Source organism: Drosophila novamexicana, unplaced genomic scaffold, assembly GCF_003285875.2.
Source record: "Drosophila novamexicana strain 15010-1031.04,08,12 unplaced genomic scaffold, DnovRS2.1 tig00000770-arrow-pilon, whole genome shotgun sequence".
In the NCBI taxonomy this organism is placed as follows: Eukaryota; Metazoa; Arthropoda; class Insecta; order Diptera; family Drosophilidae; genus Drosophila; species Drosophila novamexicana.
The window spans coordinates 1,885,722-1,902,818 of NW_020824821.1; the positions used below are offsets into that span (position 1 = coordinate 1,885,722).

At 44.3% G+C, this 17,097-nt stretch overlaps 1 protein-coding gene across 7 annotated transcripts in view; it reads right to left on the bottom strand.

The window, feature by feature from the left end:
- Positions 1-215: 215 nt before the first annotated feature.
- LOC115763644 (afadin) overlaps positions 216-17,097 on the bottom strand; it is a 47,822-nt gene continuing 30,940 nt past the window's right edge. Inside the window, exons 1-15 of one of the 7 annotated variants that reach the window (XM_030706285.1) lie at positions 16,701-16,857; positions 16,252-16,604; positions 13,544-13,665; positions 12,999-13,053; positions 12,649-12,926; positions 12,109-12,321; positions 10,160-10,625; positions 9,549-10,073; positions 9,244-9,491; positions 9,063-9,181; positions 4,916-5,203; positions 4,578-4,794; positions 1,468-3,553; positions 1,269-1,390; positions 216-1,203 (exon numbers count right to left, since the gene is read on the bottom strand). In XM_030706285.1, the coding sequence (XP_030562145.1) occupies positions 1,011-1,203; positions 1,269-1,390; positions 1,468-3,553; positions 4,578-4,794; positions 4,916-5,203; positions 9,063-9,181; positions 9,244-9,491; positions 9,549-10,073; positions 10,160-10,625; positions 12,109-12,321; positions 12,649-12,926; positions 12,999-13,053; positions 13,544-13,665; positions 16,252-16,604; positions 16,701-16,725 (5,310 nt within the window). In that variant the 5' untranslated portion in view covers positions 16,726-16,857 and the 3' untranslated portion in view covers positions 216-1,010. Of the gene's footprint in view, positions 1,204-1,268; positions 1,391-1,467; positions 3,554-4,577; positions 4,795-4,915; positions 5,204-6,493; positions 8,909-9,062; positions 9,182-9,243; positions 9,492-9,548; positions 10,074-10,159; positions 10,626-12,108; positions 12,322-12,648; positions 12,927-12,998; positions 13,054-13,543; positions 13,666-16,251; positions 16,605-16,700; positions 16,858-17,097 lie in introns of those variants that run through there. The other 6 variants (XM_030706279.1, XM_030706280.1, XM_030706281.1 and 3 more) reach the window with 6 other exon arrangements.

Genomic DNA, 17,097 nt, shown 5'->3' on the forward strand with positions numbered 1-17,097 from the left:
TGTAAGTGTATTATTTTCATTTTTTCGAATAAATTGTATGCTATAACAAATATAGGTGTATATATTCTGTTTTAAAGCCATTAGGTTCTTGTGTAGTGAAATCCTATTTGATTTAAATTGGTACATTTCGTCTATGCATAAGTTTTTTGTTTCTTTGTTTGTTGCTCTTAAAAGGTGTACGAAAATGTTTTAATTAAAAATGTATATGTATATATATCGAATCATTTGTATGTTTGTAAATATACATTTTGTTATTATACTCTTTAATAATAATTGAATAATTGGACCATTTGTTATTTGACGTCGTGGCTTATCATTTCCTAATATATTAATAATAATAATAAACATTTCTTGTGGTTCCGCACAATTCCCAGGTAAATATCTCTAAACTAACCCACATCATTTACACGTTATCGATAAGGTAAATACTAAATATTTTAATCTGATGCAACAGTTTGTCAAATATATATATATGTATGTATTTATATATATCTAATATATGTGCACATAAACATATACATATATGCATAGGCATACACTTTTTCGGATTGGGTAAAGAATTATGTTTAAAACGCTTTACAAATGTGGCTCGCCCAACTTTAGTTGCCCCGTCTCCAGGCTTTATATAATTAAATATAGATATATTTATGTATAGACTATTGATAGAATATGCTAATTTTGCTTTTCACTAATTGAATTCAGTTAACGTTTTGTCTGTAATCAATCAACTTGTTAAGATACACATACTACATAACTATGCGATCTTTAGATCGGATTAACGCAATAACTATGGATTGTTTATTGCCTTGCTAAGCAAATTCGTTAGGTTTGTCATATGTCTGCTATGTTTGATAAATATGTATATTATATTTTATATATATGTATAGCTATATAACGTAACAACTTGGCCCCCAATTCGTACTCCTGATTAGGTGATTCGGTGATTAGGTGTTTCTGGTTCTGTTTCTACTTTTGGAATTTTGGAATTCGACATCAACATCAACTGATCCTTAGTGCACTGCATCGATGTCTCTTTGCGCTCGCGATATTTTCAACTTATCCTTGGGCGTATTATCCTCGCCCGATTCCAGGGCAAACATCTTCATTTTCTCCTTGAAAGACAGTTTCTCTGGCACCGCATCTCCAGCCCGTTGCTGCTGTTGTTGTTGCTGCTTTTCCGCCAGGCGACGTGTTCTCGGATCTCTGCAAATATTTCATACAAATCATTAGCATCCATACGGGGATAATACCGCTATCGAATCACTTACCTGTACACCTCCTGGGCGCCAATGACGCCAGGCGTTGATTGCACGCTGGTGTTCCAGAGCGCCGCATCTGGCGTGGCCGGCATCGAGGGTAACATGGAGGCATCTATATTGTGCTGCATATACTGCGACGAGCGAATAAGAAAATGTGTGTGTCAGTAGCTGAAACATTTTTAGGTACCTTTTGATTAAAATAACTCACGCTCGCATCCTCGCGTATGGGGTCCAAATCCTGATGCTCCAGCGCGTAGCTGTCGAGCAGATATTGTTGCTGTTGCAGCTGCTGCTGCTGGATGACCAACAAGTTGTTGTCCTCATCATGGAAGCTCACCCGCTTGTTGTCTCGCTGCAGCAACGGTGGCGGCGGTGTGCCCATGCTCATCCCCGTGCCCGTGGCCGACACATAGGCGGCATTTAACTCCATCGCACTCGGCGAGGCTTGCATCGTATTGTTGTTGAGGCTGCCACTCAAGTTGTTGTTGTTGTTGTTGTTGTTTGTGGCGCCGTGCATTGCCGCCTTTTTGACCTCCACAGCGGCTGCCTGATTGCTGGTGGCCGTCTTAAGCAGTCCCATTGAGCTGGAGCTGGAGCTGCCGCCAACACTCGTCCGCATCTTTTGCTGTGACATTATCAGATAAGAGCTATTGCGTTCCGGCGGCGGCGGCGGCACCGAACCATCCACCGCGGCCGTCTCATTGTTGTTGTCCTTGTCGAGCATGGTGAGCTGTGTCAGCTCCTTGACCAGACTGGAAATGGGATGCTCCGTTTGCAGATGCCGTTCGTCCGCAAAGCTAGCCGACTTCTGCGACTTGGAAGGCGAGGAGGGCGCACCAACCGAACTGATACCAGAGCCGCCCTCAGAGTAACGATTATGCTTCAGTATGCTCTTCGGTTGCTGTGTTCCAGCTGCTGTTGGTGTTCCAGCTGGTGTTCCAGCTGCTGTTGCTGCTGCTGTCGCTGCTGGTGATGGCGCCGCAGGTTCGACGGGACTGCTCTCATTGATCTCGGCCAGCTTGATTTCCGTCTGGCGGTAGCTGGTTATGGGTGTTTGTATGGCACTGACCTGTACACCGCTGGCTGACAAACGGAACAGCTCCTGCACGTTGTCCTTATCGTAGGGCTGATCCTGGTCCTCCTCCTGCTCCTGCAGCTCCTGGGCGCGCCGCTCAAAGTCACGCTCCAAAATGAGCGTCTTCAGCTGCTCCTCCTGCTGTGGACTGCGCGCCAATATGGCCGACAGCTCGGCAATTTGCTGCTCACGCCATTGTCGTATATGCTCCCGTCGCATTTCCAGATCCTTTTCGCGCTCCTCACGCTCCCAAGGATTGCCGCCACTGTGCAGTGATCGCGCTGCTGTCTGATTCGCCGGCAAATAGCTACCCTTAGGCGGATCCAGTGTGCTGGCCACATAGTTCATGCCCGGCGTCAGCTGCTGCTGCGTCGCCTTGAACAACGGATGCGTCGCTGTTGGCGGCAAAGGTGGTTTATCCTCGCCCAGCAAATGGCTGGCCAAATAGCCTGCTGCCTGCTGCTGGAGTCGCTGCTGTTGCTGCTGCTGTTGCTGTGGCTTGGGCGCGGTGCTGGGCGGCCCTGCTGGCTTACTGGGCGATTGCAAGCTGCCAATCGGTTTTGGTGGCAACGTTATAAAGTTCGGCGACGCCTGCTGCTGCTGCTGCAGTTGCTGGTGTTGCAGCTCGTAGAGAGCTGCTGCCTCATGCAGCTGATTGCGTCGCGCATGTTGCTGATAGTCCAGACCGCCGTTTTGATAGCCTGCCACATATTCGTTCACATTCTGCATGCTCTGGCTGGCGCTCACCTGCTGCTGCTGCTGTTGCTGCTGCTGTTGTTGCTGTTGATGCTGCTGCTGTTGCTGGTACATGTTGCTTATGTTGGGCATGGATGGCGCCAACATTTGCTGCATGCGCAGTGTGTGCTGGAAGTTTTGTTGGCTCTTGGCGCGATTGTTGAGCGTCAGTTGTTGTTGTTGCTGCTGCTGCTGTCCATTCAGATTGTTGCTGCTGTGTGCGAATTGTTGCTGTTGCAGAGCATGTTGCTGTTGCTGCTGATGTTGCTGTTGCAGCTGCTGCTGTGCACTTTGCTGGCTGTGATAATAGGCGGAAACGGGACGACTCGGCAGATTTGCGCTAGCCTGCAAATGTTGTTGGTAGGGTAACGCCTGCTGCTGCTGCTGCTGCTGTTGTTGTTGCTGCTGTTGTTGTTGCAGTGCAGCAGCATGCGGGGAAGTGCCATTGTAGGCGCTCATGGCGGCATGTGCAGACATGCTTGGTCTGTAAATAATAAATAACACGAAGGCTTATTTCATTTTCTTCAACCAGCTGCTGTTGCTGCTGTGAGTCACATGTGTTGATGTTGTTGCCGTGTTCCTAGCAATTTTAGCCATTTGCAACGAGTTGTGTAATTGCAAAAGGAGTGCCAACAAGGTGCCCAATAAACTTGTGATTCGTGTAGCTGTTGCTCTTGAACTTCGTTTGCAGGTGCGCCTGTACACAGCAGCAACTCACATAAATATTGTCAACGTGAACAACAACAACATGTTAATTACTCACATTCCGCATTTCTACCACCTGATATTCACTTTGTATGGGAATAAAGCCATATATAATTTCTTTACACGCAATGTCATCCTAGAATAAGCCAAGTAATTTTTAGCGTGTACTCACAACAGCAACATGTAAAAAGATAAACCCAAAGGAAACAATTGTTGCTTAATTTTAAGTGCACCCTGGCATTCAGATAGGGGCTGAATTAACATTAGACTTTGCCCTAGAAGGTTTCATATCTGGATTGATTCAACAACGAAATATTTTTAACTTGAAATAATACAAAATAAATAACTTAGACGCTGCCCCATATATTTCTTTATATTGAAGCGTTCTTTTAATTGGATAAAGATTCGCTTCTGGTTTCATATTTGAATTAATACGACATCTAAATCTTATTGAAAACCTTCTTAAAAAGCTTAATATGGCAAATATGACACTTGTTCATAGAAATCATAAGAATCATAAATACTCATAAATACAACACTCAGTCTACGTTTAAAAAGGAAACCTGATTAAATTAATTAACCTAAACATGTCAAATAAAAAAAAATTCAAAAACATCAAATTTCTAAACAACTTTTGAATAGAGTAGAATAATATATTCCCTTCGGCTGGCACGAATTGCAGGTTTGAAATAAGTAATAGAAATTGTAATACTGAGTCTTATTTTAAAAAGGTAATTTGTTCATATTTATATATTTTTAAATTATATATTTAAGTTGTTTGAGTTAAAAGATGAAACACTTACCGCTCATTCAAAATGGGTTGACTTTGATTTTGTGCACGATACACGCTTAAATTCTGGTAGAAGCCCTGCTCGTTGCCATTTCCATTTCCATTTGCATTTGGATTCGAGTTCGGATTTGGATTGTTGTGACTGCCGTTTGCCTGACCTCCGAGGACGCCACCTCCGCCCGCATTGTTATGCAAGCTGTGCGTGCTGCGTGACTTGGAATTGGCCAGGGCTGTGGGCCAGGTGAACAGAGAGAAGGGCGAGAGAGAAATCAATTAAGACATGTACAGACAGTCGACAGATTGTTAGTGCGGGGGTGGGGGCAGGGTGTAAGCAAACACACACAGACTTACATATGTTGCCAGATCCCGTGTGATGATGCAAGGCCGGCACCGATTTGCTATTGGGCAGGTGTGCAGCTAGGGGACTCATGATGCTACCGCTGATGTGGTTGTTGTTGTTGTGACTGTGACTGTGACTGTGGCTACTGTTGATGTTGCTATTGCTCAGGTTTAGGTGCTGGTTGAGGCTGTGACTCGTGTGGCTATTGGCAATGAGCGGCCCACCGATGCCGCCCAACGATTTGGAGGATTCGGCGCCGCCCATGCGACTCAAATCGCGCTCAGACATGCGGCGATTACCTGATGGTTAACCCCATTATCCATAGATAGATAGTGGAAGGGGAGGGGGAAGGGAAGGGTATGTAGTGTTCGCATTGTGGGGAAAGAGATGGTAAAAAGATAGTTTGTATTTGTTTTAGTAATCTTCAAGGTAAGGCTATAAGTAATTATGTGTATGCATGTGTGTGTGTGTGTGTTTTAATAATTTTAATGATTAATGCATACAAAATGTAATTATAATGTGCAAATACAACTACAGAACAAACGCAAATGCAAATACAAATACGGTTATTAAATAACAATACACATATTACCAAAAATTATATGAATATCTAATAAAAATACAACATAAATGGATAATAGGCAGCGCGCTGATAAAAACCAAAATTATTACGCATAAATTGCATTTTAATTGCATTAATAATAAATGAATAGCAACAACAACAGCATGCATTAGTTATCTGCTGGAGCAACAATAAAGTAAAGGTCAAAAGGTGAACATTTCGAATTCCTTTGCTGAAATAAAAGAGTTCTAAAAAAAAAAGCGAATACCTAACTAATAAAAATAGCCTCAAATCGAAAGCACTTTTAAGCACACACAAAATTAAATCTATAAAATAATTTATAACTATACAGTTCTCTAAGGCGCGTAAGACAAGCCGAAGATTAGATACCCTTGCCGACAAATAGGATAAATGTATATAGACCAGTTCTTTATCTGGGAGCTAGTTACACGATAAGATTTGAGTCTGTTTTAAATATCGTAAAAGGAATCGCAGTAGTTATATATATATAAATATATATAGTGCTCCAATACGTTAAATTTCGAAATCTGCCACAAAAAGACAAAACTATGCCAAGTTGCAAAAAGAATACTGTATGACAGACAAACGATATATCGGCTCGTCTGTTCATGCTAATCAAGAACTTGAATACTATGTCCGAGTTGCATGTCGTGACAATATTATAATATGCTCTGGAAATGTAGAGTATTCTTAAATCGATTATAAAACAATATAAAATTGAATTGTAATTAAATACAAATAAAGCGCCTAACTGAAAAACTAAATAACGCATTGCAAAAGTTGGAATAAGAAAAAATAGACAGGCAAACGATATATCGGCTCGTCTTTTCAGACTAGACTAGTCAAGAATATAAATGCTTCTATATATATTATCTATTATATGCTCTGCAAGTGTAGATTACTTTTAAGCGATATATCGGCTTGTCTGTTCATGCTAATCAAGCATATAAATGCTTGTATATATTATCTATTATATGTTTTGCAAGTGTACAGCATAAAATCCAATCCGAAATAAATATATATCGCCTAACTACAAATAATACAACGCTTTGCAAAAGTTGGAATATTATATATACAACAACAAGAAGAACAAGAACCTCGGTGCATTGCAATTGGTTTGTCATCTGTAAGCTGCGCAGAGCAAAGTCGTTGCAGTTGCTCCCAAGCGCCCAGTTCCTGGCCTGGCATTGGCATCAGCATCGGCATCATCTTTATTATTAGCTGCGCACTGTACGCAATCGGATGAGGAGCAGGAGCAGGAGCAGGTCTCATCTTCGTCATCATCGTCGTCGTCCTCGCTACAGCTGCAATTGTTGCTGCCGCTGGCCAAAGACAGCAGCAACTTGGCCGTGGAGGGCGTTGAGCCGGTTCGCTGTTGTTGTTGACGTTGATGATGCTGATGGTGGGGTGGATGGTGTGCTTGATGACGGTGCTGATGTTGGCGTTGGTGGTGCTGTTGGTGTCGTTGCTTCTGGCGCTGTTGCTTGTTGCGTTTCAATTGGCGCACGCTGTGCGCCTGACGATTGTTGCACATGACGCTGCGACGACAGGGCAGCTGACGTGCCAGGGCCAGGGACTGGGTTTGCGGAGCAAGTGGCTCCTTGTCTGCCGCCTGGCAGCTGTCATAGCACTTGAAAGTGGCTGTCACATTGTCGTTGTTGTTGTTGCCACTGCCAGCTGCAGGCCGTCTGTTGCTGTCGACGCCACGACAATGCTCACAACAAGGACATTCGCAGCTGAGCTGCGGCAACTGTACGTTGTAATCCTTGCCAGCGCTGCCAAAGAGACTCCACTCCTTCAACTGTTTGATAATGTCGTCCTGTTCGTTGTGCGTCAGACGCCCACGGTCAACGACGGCCAGCGCCGACGTGGACTTGGATTTGGGTTTGCTGGGCGCCAGACTTTGCTGCGCATCCAAATGGGCGGCCATTTCACGCACCATGCCCTGGCCAAGGGGTGGCAACAGAAATCTAGGACTGAGATTCGTATGACTGGAGGCGCGACGGGTGCTGCTACGATTGCTGCGATTGCTGCTGTTGGGAAATTCTGTGGTGCTTGGCTTAAGAGTTGTTGTGCTGGCACAATATAGATTGCTTTTATGTACATTTTGTGTGCGGGAACAAGCACAGGAACTGTTACTAGGAACTTGTAGGCTGATTAAAGGATCACCAGCAGCAGCAGCTGCTGTTGTTGTTATTGTTGGTGTTGTTATTGTTGTTGTTGTTATTGTTGTTGCTGCTGTTGCACGCAACCCTGACCTTGTATGCGAACGCTGAGCGTTGAGCTGACGCCGATATGGCGACTGTTGCTGCTGTTGTTGTTGTTGTTGCTGTGTTGGCTGCCGCAGCAGTGGCATCCGCTCGATGGACTCGCTGGAGGAGCGCTGGCTGTTCGAGCCGGAGCCACCGGAGCTGTAATCGACTGCGGAGCAATTGGTGGCACGTTTCGTGTTAAGCTCGCGTCGAATTTTTTGTATAAGCGGCATCCGTTCAGACGTCTGCTGATCGGTGAGCAGCGACTCCGTTGAAGAGTTGCTCACGGCAAAATTGCTGATGGCATCGTGCGTATGATATCGGCGATCGATGCTGGAGCCGGCTGCTGCAGTTGGCGCAGGCTGCTCCAGATCAAAGCTTACGGTTTTCCGATAGCCAGCGGCCGGATTGCGTTTCACTGTGGACAACGGGGCAAAGCTGCTGGTGCTGCTGCTGTTGTTGTTGGCAGTGGCAATGCAGAGACGCTGCTGCTGTTGTTGCTCCTCCTCGTCGTCAATGAAAGGTATATCGCCCGAGTCGGCCATGGAGGCGATGCCCTCCTCGTTGAGCGGCTGATGCGCATCGCTGTAGCTGGCGAAATTGGTGAACGATTCCTGTGAATTGCGCGCTTCCTGCTCCAAGGGCGCCGGCTCATCCAGATACTCCTCAATGTAAATGGAGGGCGGCGGTGTGCGGCGCAGCGGACGCATTGGACTAAAATGCGGCGCCGCGACAGGCGGCTGATAATAGCCCGAATTTGGCTCATTGGACAAATATAAACTGCTCGCCGAACGGGCTATCGGCCGGGTATCTCTATAACGTGGATCGATGTGCAGCTGATGGCCCAAGGCGCACAGCTCCTCCTGCAAACAGGAGGCGCTCAGGCGACGCACAGGCGGCGAGGCGGAGCGCATGCAGGCAAAGGACTCGCGACGACTGCGATTCAGGCTGTCGTCCGATATGGAATTGTTGTAAAAGCGCGCCTGCTGTTGATACGAGGAATGGCGACGTTGTTGCAGATGTTGTTGCTGTTGTTGTTGCTGCAGTTGCAAATAATTGCTACTGCTGCTGCTAGTTGCATCTTTTTGCGGCGGCATGTTCAAAGAGCGAATGCGGGTTAGGGGGAATTCAGTTACTTTGGATTAGCTTACACAACAGCTTGACAAGACCTGTGTTCGCGTGTGTGTGTGTGTGTGTATTTATTATTGTTATTTACTTTTGTTTAGCAGCTACCCAGCACCATGTCTGTGTGTCTAATGTGAGTGTGTGTATGGGTGTGTTTGTGTATATTGGCTGGGCGTGGCCGAAACTCCAACTACTCACCACGCTGTATAACCGGACTGGGCTGCTGCAGCAGCGTTGCCAGACCGTGATAAATGGCGCCCTGTTTGGCAACTTCCAGACTGACAACCGGACCCGTGCGCACCAAATAGTCCGCAGCACTGCATATATTTTGGGGGAGAAGGGTATAAAAAGGTCGAATTTTGATTTGAGCCACGCTTACCGCTCCTGTGTTATGCCAATAAGGCTCTGGCCATCGACGCGCAGCAGCTGATCGCCCGCCTGGAGACGGCCGTCAGCATCGGCAGCGCCGCCGGGCACCACGCTCTTGATGTAAATGCCCAGACGCTCCTGGCCCGCACCCTTGGCGGCAACGATGGACAGACCCATGCCATTGCTGTTCTTGTGCAGCTTGATCAGCTGCACCTCCGGCTGGGGCAGCTTATTGGACATGGCGCTGGAGCTGCGCGCCTGTTTCGAGATATATATATATAGAGCTTGTTGGGAATATTTAATAACAGAACTCACATTGAATTGATGCATATAAACCGTCCAGAGTCCAATTGATGTGGGCTGGGCCGCCAGACGGCACATGCTCTGCTGCTGCAATGGATTCAAAAAGTCCACCAGGCCGGTGGGAATGCCGCGCACCACATCACAGCTGAAGCCATCGTCGGGCAGCAACAGTGCCAGATGCAGTTCGGGTGACTCCTCCAAACGCACTTCGCGGCCATCGGCACGCGTTAGCTCATCCGCCACGGATTCGGCCATGCGTATGGCCGTGTCCACCAGATTGCGTGGTATCTTTTCCTGTTGCAGCAGTGCACCCATTTGCAGCGAGTTCAGGCGAAAGCAGGAGCACGCCAATTGCTGTATCTCCTCCACTGAGGATTTGGGCGCCTGCAAGAATTGTGCACACTGATTGATCTTGGCCAGATGACAGTCAGCGGCCAGCTCCAGGCCCTGGCGCTCAGCCCACAGCTCGAGCAGCTGCAAGCGCTCCGTCATCACCTTGCCCCACTCCCCGGTGCACATGTGCGAGTTGGCCACAATCTAAGATAGAGGGGAAGATAAAACAATCAGCATGGATTCATGTGGGGGCACTCGGAAGCCTCGTTCGAACCGCCAGCGCCGCTCACCGTATTGAAACATATGACATTGATGTAGTGGAACAGCTGCGAGAACAGCTGAATGGTCAGAGCGGCATTCACACGACAGCGCCGCAACAAAGCCATGGCCGAGCCGAGCACGGTGAGCACCAGGCCCGCAGCGGAGTCATGATCGATAGTCTCCGAGAGGAACTGATTCAGTGTCTGCGAGAGCTCCAGGCGAAAGCAATTGACCAGATTACGGAATGCCGTCTGCACCGCCTCGGCGAGCACCTCCTGCGCCTGCACGCTGAATGCGCTAATGTGACGATCCGATTTTAGGAAATGCAAAAACTCCGAGCTGTTGGCCATCCAGAAGGCGAGTATACGTGGATCTGTGTACTGCTCCTGGACGACGCTATAGATCAGATTGGCCACATGATGCAGAAATATGGTCAACTTGTGGGCTCGCTCCGTGGGCTGCAGCTCGGGACGGTAGTGGGTGGAGGCGCGGTATCTGCAAGCAGTAAACAAATAATAATTTTACGTTAATGAGCAGCTCATTATAACCCAAGCGAAGCCATTTATTGATTTCGATACCCTGTAGCGCGATCAAAACGGGGTATACAGTAGTTTTACAAAAGTGTGTAACAGACGGATAGAGCGGCATGCTTGAGGTAAAAAAACATTTATTTATGGTCTGTCTGACAGGAAAAGTCGATCAGAGCTAATAATTTCTTGAAAGTCGATAAATACCGATAACCGTCCTCAGTTTTCTGGGTTTATCTCGTAAAATCTAAAAGCTAGTGACACAACATTTTGAATGTAGCTTCTTGTATGGAATATAGAGATCAAAGTTGTTTTAACTTTTGAACACTTCCTGAGCTTTTATTATAAATATTGATAACCGACCTCAGTTGTCTGCGTGTATCTCGTAACTTACCAAAGCTAGTGACACAACATTTGGAATGTAGCTTCTTGTATGGAATATAGAGATCAAAGTTGTTTTAAATTTTGAACACTTCCTAAGCTTTTATCATAAATATCGATAAATATTGATAACCGACCTCAGTTGTCTGCGTGTATCTCGTAACTTACCAAAGCTAGAGACACAGCATTTTGAATGTAGCTTCTTGTATGGAATACAAAGATCAAAGTGGTTTTAACTTTAGAACACTTCCAGAGTTTTTATTATTATATCTTTTACTAGTTACTAAAGGCCATTTTTAGTACCTGCAAATTAAACAATGATCGGACAATAAACACAAAAGTTATCCACTCATGAACTGAGAGTAATGTCTATAGGGTATATCATAGTATGTGACTTTCGTCTAGAGCACACTTGTCATTTATTATATTCGCTCTACTTTTGTGTGGCCTTGTCAAATGTCAATTGGACTACAGCATGTGGCTGCCGCAGCGCTGCAATTTCCTGTGTTTACATCGAAACCCCTGCACTCCCCACTATGTCCGGTCAGTATTAATATTAATAGCGCACAAATTGGGTCAGCAGCCAGGATAAATCATAATAATTGATAATGAATTGTTGATATTGGCCACGACACAGCTGGGAATTCAGCAAATGGGAATACCAAAATAGCATCAGCTCAGTCAAGAGCTCAAGTCAAATCAATTCATTTTAAGAACGCACATTTGTTAGCTACGCCTAACGACCTGGCTTAGTCTTGTGGGAGCATTGATTTCGGGCTAAGATTAAATACACTTTAACGGTAGTTGGAAGAAAGAGCTTAAAAAGTGCAAACTATTTTTTGGATTCGACGTCAGAGTTTATTGGCTTTAGATAAAGACGAATTATTAGACGAATTATTACTCAGTGTGACCGCATTTCTGTTCTAACAATAAAGATAATATAAAGTTATATAGATAAAGTTAGCAAAGCTAGCAGGCCAGCACAAAAATATAGCACACTTTTTAGCCAGGCAGGTTAACATCAAGCTATAAAAATTCAGTCAATTTTATTTAGGGGCGTTTTTACGTACCTGGCACACAGGTACAGCGAATAAACTGGCGCCAGCTTAAAGTGCGGCACATTCACATCCAGTTCGCTTATAATGTGGCGCAGAAAGTTCTCCTGATGCGTCTCGGGAAACTCCAGAACAGCTGGCAAAATGGGCTCCTGCCCCTGGACATCACCAGATCCGCTGCCGCCAGCGCCGGAGAGAAGACCACCAGCGCCTGGCAACTTGGGCGATCTAAAAAGCGTTTAGTTTGGTTGGTTAAGGTTAAAAAAAATATATTTATTAGTCAAGCGGCAATTCAGATGAAAGAGAATGCATTATAAAGCACATAAAATAAAGCGCTAAAATATAAAAGTGAACGTAAAAAAAAAATTAAAGCGCACACGCACATTAAGAAACTGCACAGGTGATACACATAGGTATTTATGCGTGTGAGTGGGTGTGTGTATGTGTGTGTGAGAGAGAGGTGTGAATGTGTGTTACGCTGTTGGCATTATTTAAATTTTGCTGCTTTAATAGACTTTTGTAGTTAGACGACGTTTAAAAAAACCGTATTCTTACCTGTCCTGACTGTTGGAGCCATTGGATTTCATGCTCGATATGGACTTGATTTCATTCTCCAGATTACCTTCTAAGCTCTGACCATCATAATTGCCGCCACCTGGGCTTGTTAGCTGCTGCTGTTGCTGAAGCAGCTGCTGCTGCTGCTCCTGGCCGACATGCTTGCTGTCCACCACATCTCGCAGGTTGTGCAGCGGCTGCGTCTCTGCGGAGCTGCTGTGGTAGCCGGCAGAGGATTGATTCAGCTGCTGATGCGGCTCATATTCGCTCTTCTGCGTCTACATGGAAAGAGATGGACGAGGACGACTTGACTCCAGACTGATTCGCACACCAGATGAACCACTACTCACCGAACTGAGCGCCCCATCCTCATCGTTCCAAGAGCCCGGCGATGTTGGCGACCGACTAAAGTTCCGTTTTTTGTCATTTGTGTGTGTGAATTGTAGTTGGTTGTGTGTTGTTGGTGTGTGTTGTGGTGGAAATTGGTTTGCATATTTGTTGGCGAGTGCATGGACGGATTAATGTTGTACACAAACAATAAAAACAAACAAACAAACAAACACGTAACGAACATAAAGCCACATAAAAATATAAAAACACAAAATGCGATCGCATAAATATGAATTCGACTTAAATCACAAATGCCAAAATATCGAAGAGATTGAGATACATGTAATGTACATATACTCGGGGAAAGAATATTGCTGCTTGAATTATCAATAAAACTTATGCCCAGCATTATTTTGACTTTCTCTCAAGCTCTTCTACAATTAGCATTAAATAAAAGCCAAGTAAAAAAAATTAGAATTACAAATGAAATAAATTACACTTAACTAAAGCGCAGCATTTATAGCACACACATTTGAGCATTTGATAGCACACGTTCCCAACTCACCTTTCGTAGAGGCAGGCCGAGTCCAGCTGGGATTGCGACAGGGCCAGATTATAGCGTCCATCCGTGGGCGAGTCCAGGAAGCGGTAGGAGGCGACCCGCCCGAACATGACAACCGAGCCGTTCTGTGAAGGCCAGATTACATTACATTAATTACAGTGTACACGCATTATGATGGCTTAATATGATTTCATTAAAGCACTTCAATTATATTTTTCAATTCACTTGAATGCGACGATTATTTATAAACTAATTAACATAATTAATGAAATCGACAGCAAATTCTCAGCGTGCGTTCGTTATGAACCCTTCTCTAGCACTGCGAAGATTCGAAAATCTCAATTGGAACAAATGTGGGGCGTTTCGAAACTAATGTCATCGATCGAGACGCCCCCCTTTCACAATACCCTGCCCAAGTGCGGCACATGCATTCAGGCATTTAGGTTTGTGATATCATAAATGGTTAAATAGAGCAATTCTTAGTCGATTTATCTGACTTTCGTTTGAAAAAGGTTTTTTTTTTATTCATGAAAAACTTCTGAAAACATTTTCAAACTGATTTTTTTTACTTGCTTTACAAATTTGTACAAACGAAAAAAGTTTTTTTTTTTGTTTGTTTTTAATTTGTTTCCAGTTTGGTTTTTGGACATTTGTGAATATTTGTTGTTTGGGTTCAGTGAACCGCAACCGAATCCAATTTGCCAATACTAGAACAAAAATTAAAACAAAAACAAAATATATAACAACGAAACAATCGAATGAAAAAATAGAAAACGACTGCGACATACGCTGTTCAGAGTGTTAACAAAACATGAAGAACGTGGGCAATATAGAAAATAGAGATTTTCACTATTAAGTCGCCACCCCCATGGTGGGCGTGGCCAAGCAATAATACAAATATAAACACATTAAACTTACAAAAATAAATTTTTCAAATGTAGACTCAACTAGCCTAATGGCAAGAAGCTTTTTCACATTGTGAACAGTGTATAAGAAGTCGAAATGATAAATTTTGTTCACTGAATTACACAAAATTTATGTCTAGCTAACTCGACCACACGCCCCCCGCTGCCTGCGTCTCTCAAAAAGAGTCTCTGGAGACAGTTTGACGTTATTGCCAAGCATTTGAGGCTTATCTCGAGTGCGTAGCAGGAGGGGCAGGGGCAGGAGATTGTCTCTGTCGCTGTCTCTCTGGTTGGGGCGTGAGGCGGGGGCCTCAAGTTTAGTTTTGTTTATTTGGTTTCGAATTCATCAAGCGGAAAGTCAGAAAAGTTTTTACACTTTTATTTGTTGCTGCTGGGGGTTGTGCATTTGGCCAAATGCGTGAGAACGCAGAGTCAACTTGTTGTTGTTGTTGTTGTTGTTATTTGTGTTGTGTGCGTCGAAAAGCTGTCAAAACAAAAGATAAATCAACTGCGCCCCGAAGGTTGTAAGCATATAAATCCAAAGTTGTGTAAATTAGAGGAATGGGTTGATAATGAACCTGAGTAGAGAATGTGTTTGTAACTGAACGCGATTTCAAAGCAAATCGACTACCCATAGAGTGAAATAAAAGTGCGACAGGTAGACAGTGCCGAATAGCAGAGGTTCCCTAGGTTCGGGGTACAATTGGGCACTGAGTAAAAGATCATGGACAATATCAAGGCTCAGTTTCGAGTCCTATTCAGTCTACCACTGCACGAATCTTGAGCGTTTGAGCTGGTTGCTAAAGGCAAGCAAAAAAAATCTCGATCCAAAACAAGGTACTTATCTATAAGGTAATCCTTGAACCTGCGTAGCTCCATGTTTATGGCACGCACCTAAACAAACTCCGCATCATCCAAGCCAACACCTTGCGACCTTAAGGTTCCAATAATAGGTCACGTTATCAACGAACAAGCAGCAAGCTATCTGATTAAGCTCCGCAAGCACCCTAACGTCCTGGCAAGGAACCTGCTAAGGAGCCGAAGAAATAAGAATAGGCTTAAAAATACCTAACCTATAGACCTGGCTAACAGACGCCTTTAGTGAATCAAAATAAACATGTTCATAAATATCCTACACAATGTAAATATTCTAATTAATATCTTCTATCTATAACCAAGATACTTATGAACCCCTGATCCTCACACTGATAAAAGTTGCTAAGCTTCCTTAACAGCATATTAGCTGTAAATAAAAGAATTTTTATAAAAAAAAATAATAATAATAATAATGAACCTTCCACAAAATGTAAATATTTAAATCTATCGCAAATCTAATTTCCCGTTTTTTTGTTGTTTAAAAACATTTTAATCTGGCTATTGTCAGTGCTGTACTTGAACTGTACTTTCGTATTTAATCTTCATAGAACCTCTTCCAGCTAATTTTGTTTGGCACATTTTCAACTGTCTCTTAGCAAACGGAAGGCTGTAACAATAACAAATGTCTGCACTTTAGTGGACTCCGGGCTTATTTTTGGCCGGCAATCTTTGTCGTTTTCCATTACACTTGGAATACATGAGCAATAAAATGCGAAAAGCCTGAGCACATAAAATTCTGCAAATGTGAAATGGAATTGCGTGACAAATGCCAAAAGACAACAGAGCAGGAGCACAGCTAAGACTTTTTGTGGGTCAAGGTTAACAGAATTAAGTGGAAAACTTGGGTCTTTGAGAAATGGCACCTAAATTGCGTGTGAGCCGCGTGTGAATTTTCGGGACTTAGAGAAATTAGGTGAAATGGCAACTCACATGCAAAATGGTCGGCTGGCTTATGTGATGTCCGTTGACGAAGGTCAGCGCATCCGTGTGCAGCGGCGTTACGGTACAGACACCTTCCAGCAGCGAGATGAGGCAGTGCCTCGGCTGTATCGAGGGTCCGAAGAGCTGCAGGCAATTCGTGTTCGCTGAACCGACCTCAACCGGATCGCTGCCCAGCTTAATGCGGCGTCCGCCGTCGCCGCTGTGCGTCACCTCCACTAGGACGGGTCCCTCGCGATCGCCGGACATGTGATTCGCGCCATTCGCAGATCCCAATGGTTTTTTCTTGCGTCGACGCGGCTGCGAGTCCGCCGGACGGCGTCGCACATGAAACATGATAGAACCTGCAACAGAACGAGAGAGAGAGGGAGAATATTTTAAAAATGTTCCAAATACTTAGTGTACACATTTTCGCCAATGGCTCTTTCTAGATGTCATACTAAGCCACAAATGCAGCGACAGCATTTTTCAGCTATTCAGCTTTTCGCGCCCTTTGTGCTGTGAATCCTTTCTAAAAGTGCAATTTAGACAAAACATTTATTGCCACAACAGCTGCCACAATATCCAAATATCTTTAAAAATCACAATGACATTATACAGTGTTGGCCGGTTATATTGTGACAGGCTGAGCTTAGTTGTAAAAGTAGAAATACAAATGTTAAAAATTGAACTACATATTCCAAAAAGGCAGAAGAAAAAGAAGTTAAGAGCTGCCTTTTGTAAAAAATTCAAATAAATAGTATAAAATATTACAAAATAGTCAAACTAATCTCAAATGGATAGTCGCACATTTCGCACACGAAACTGGCTGGACGACACTGTTAAATTGCAATTTCG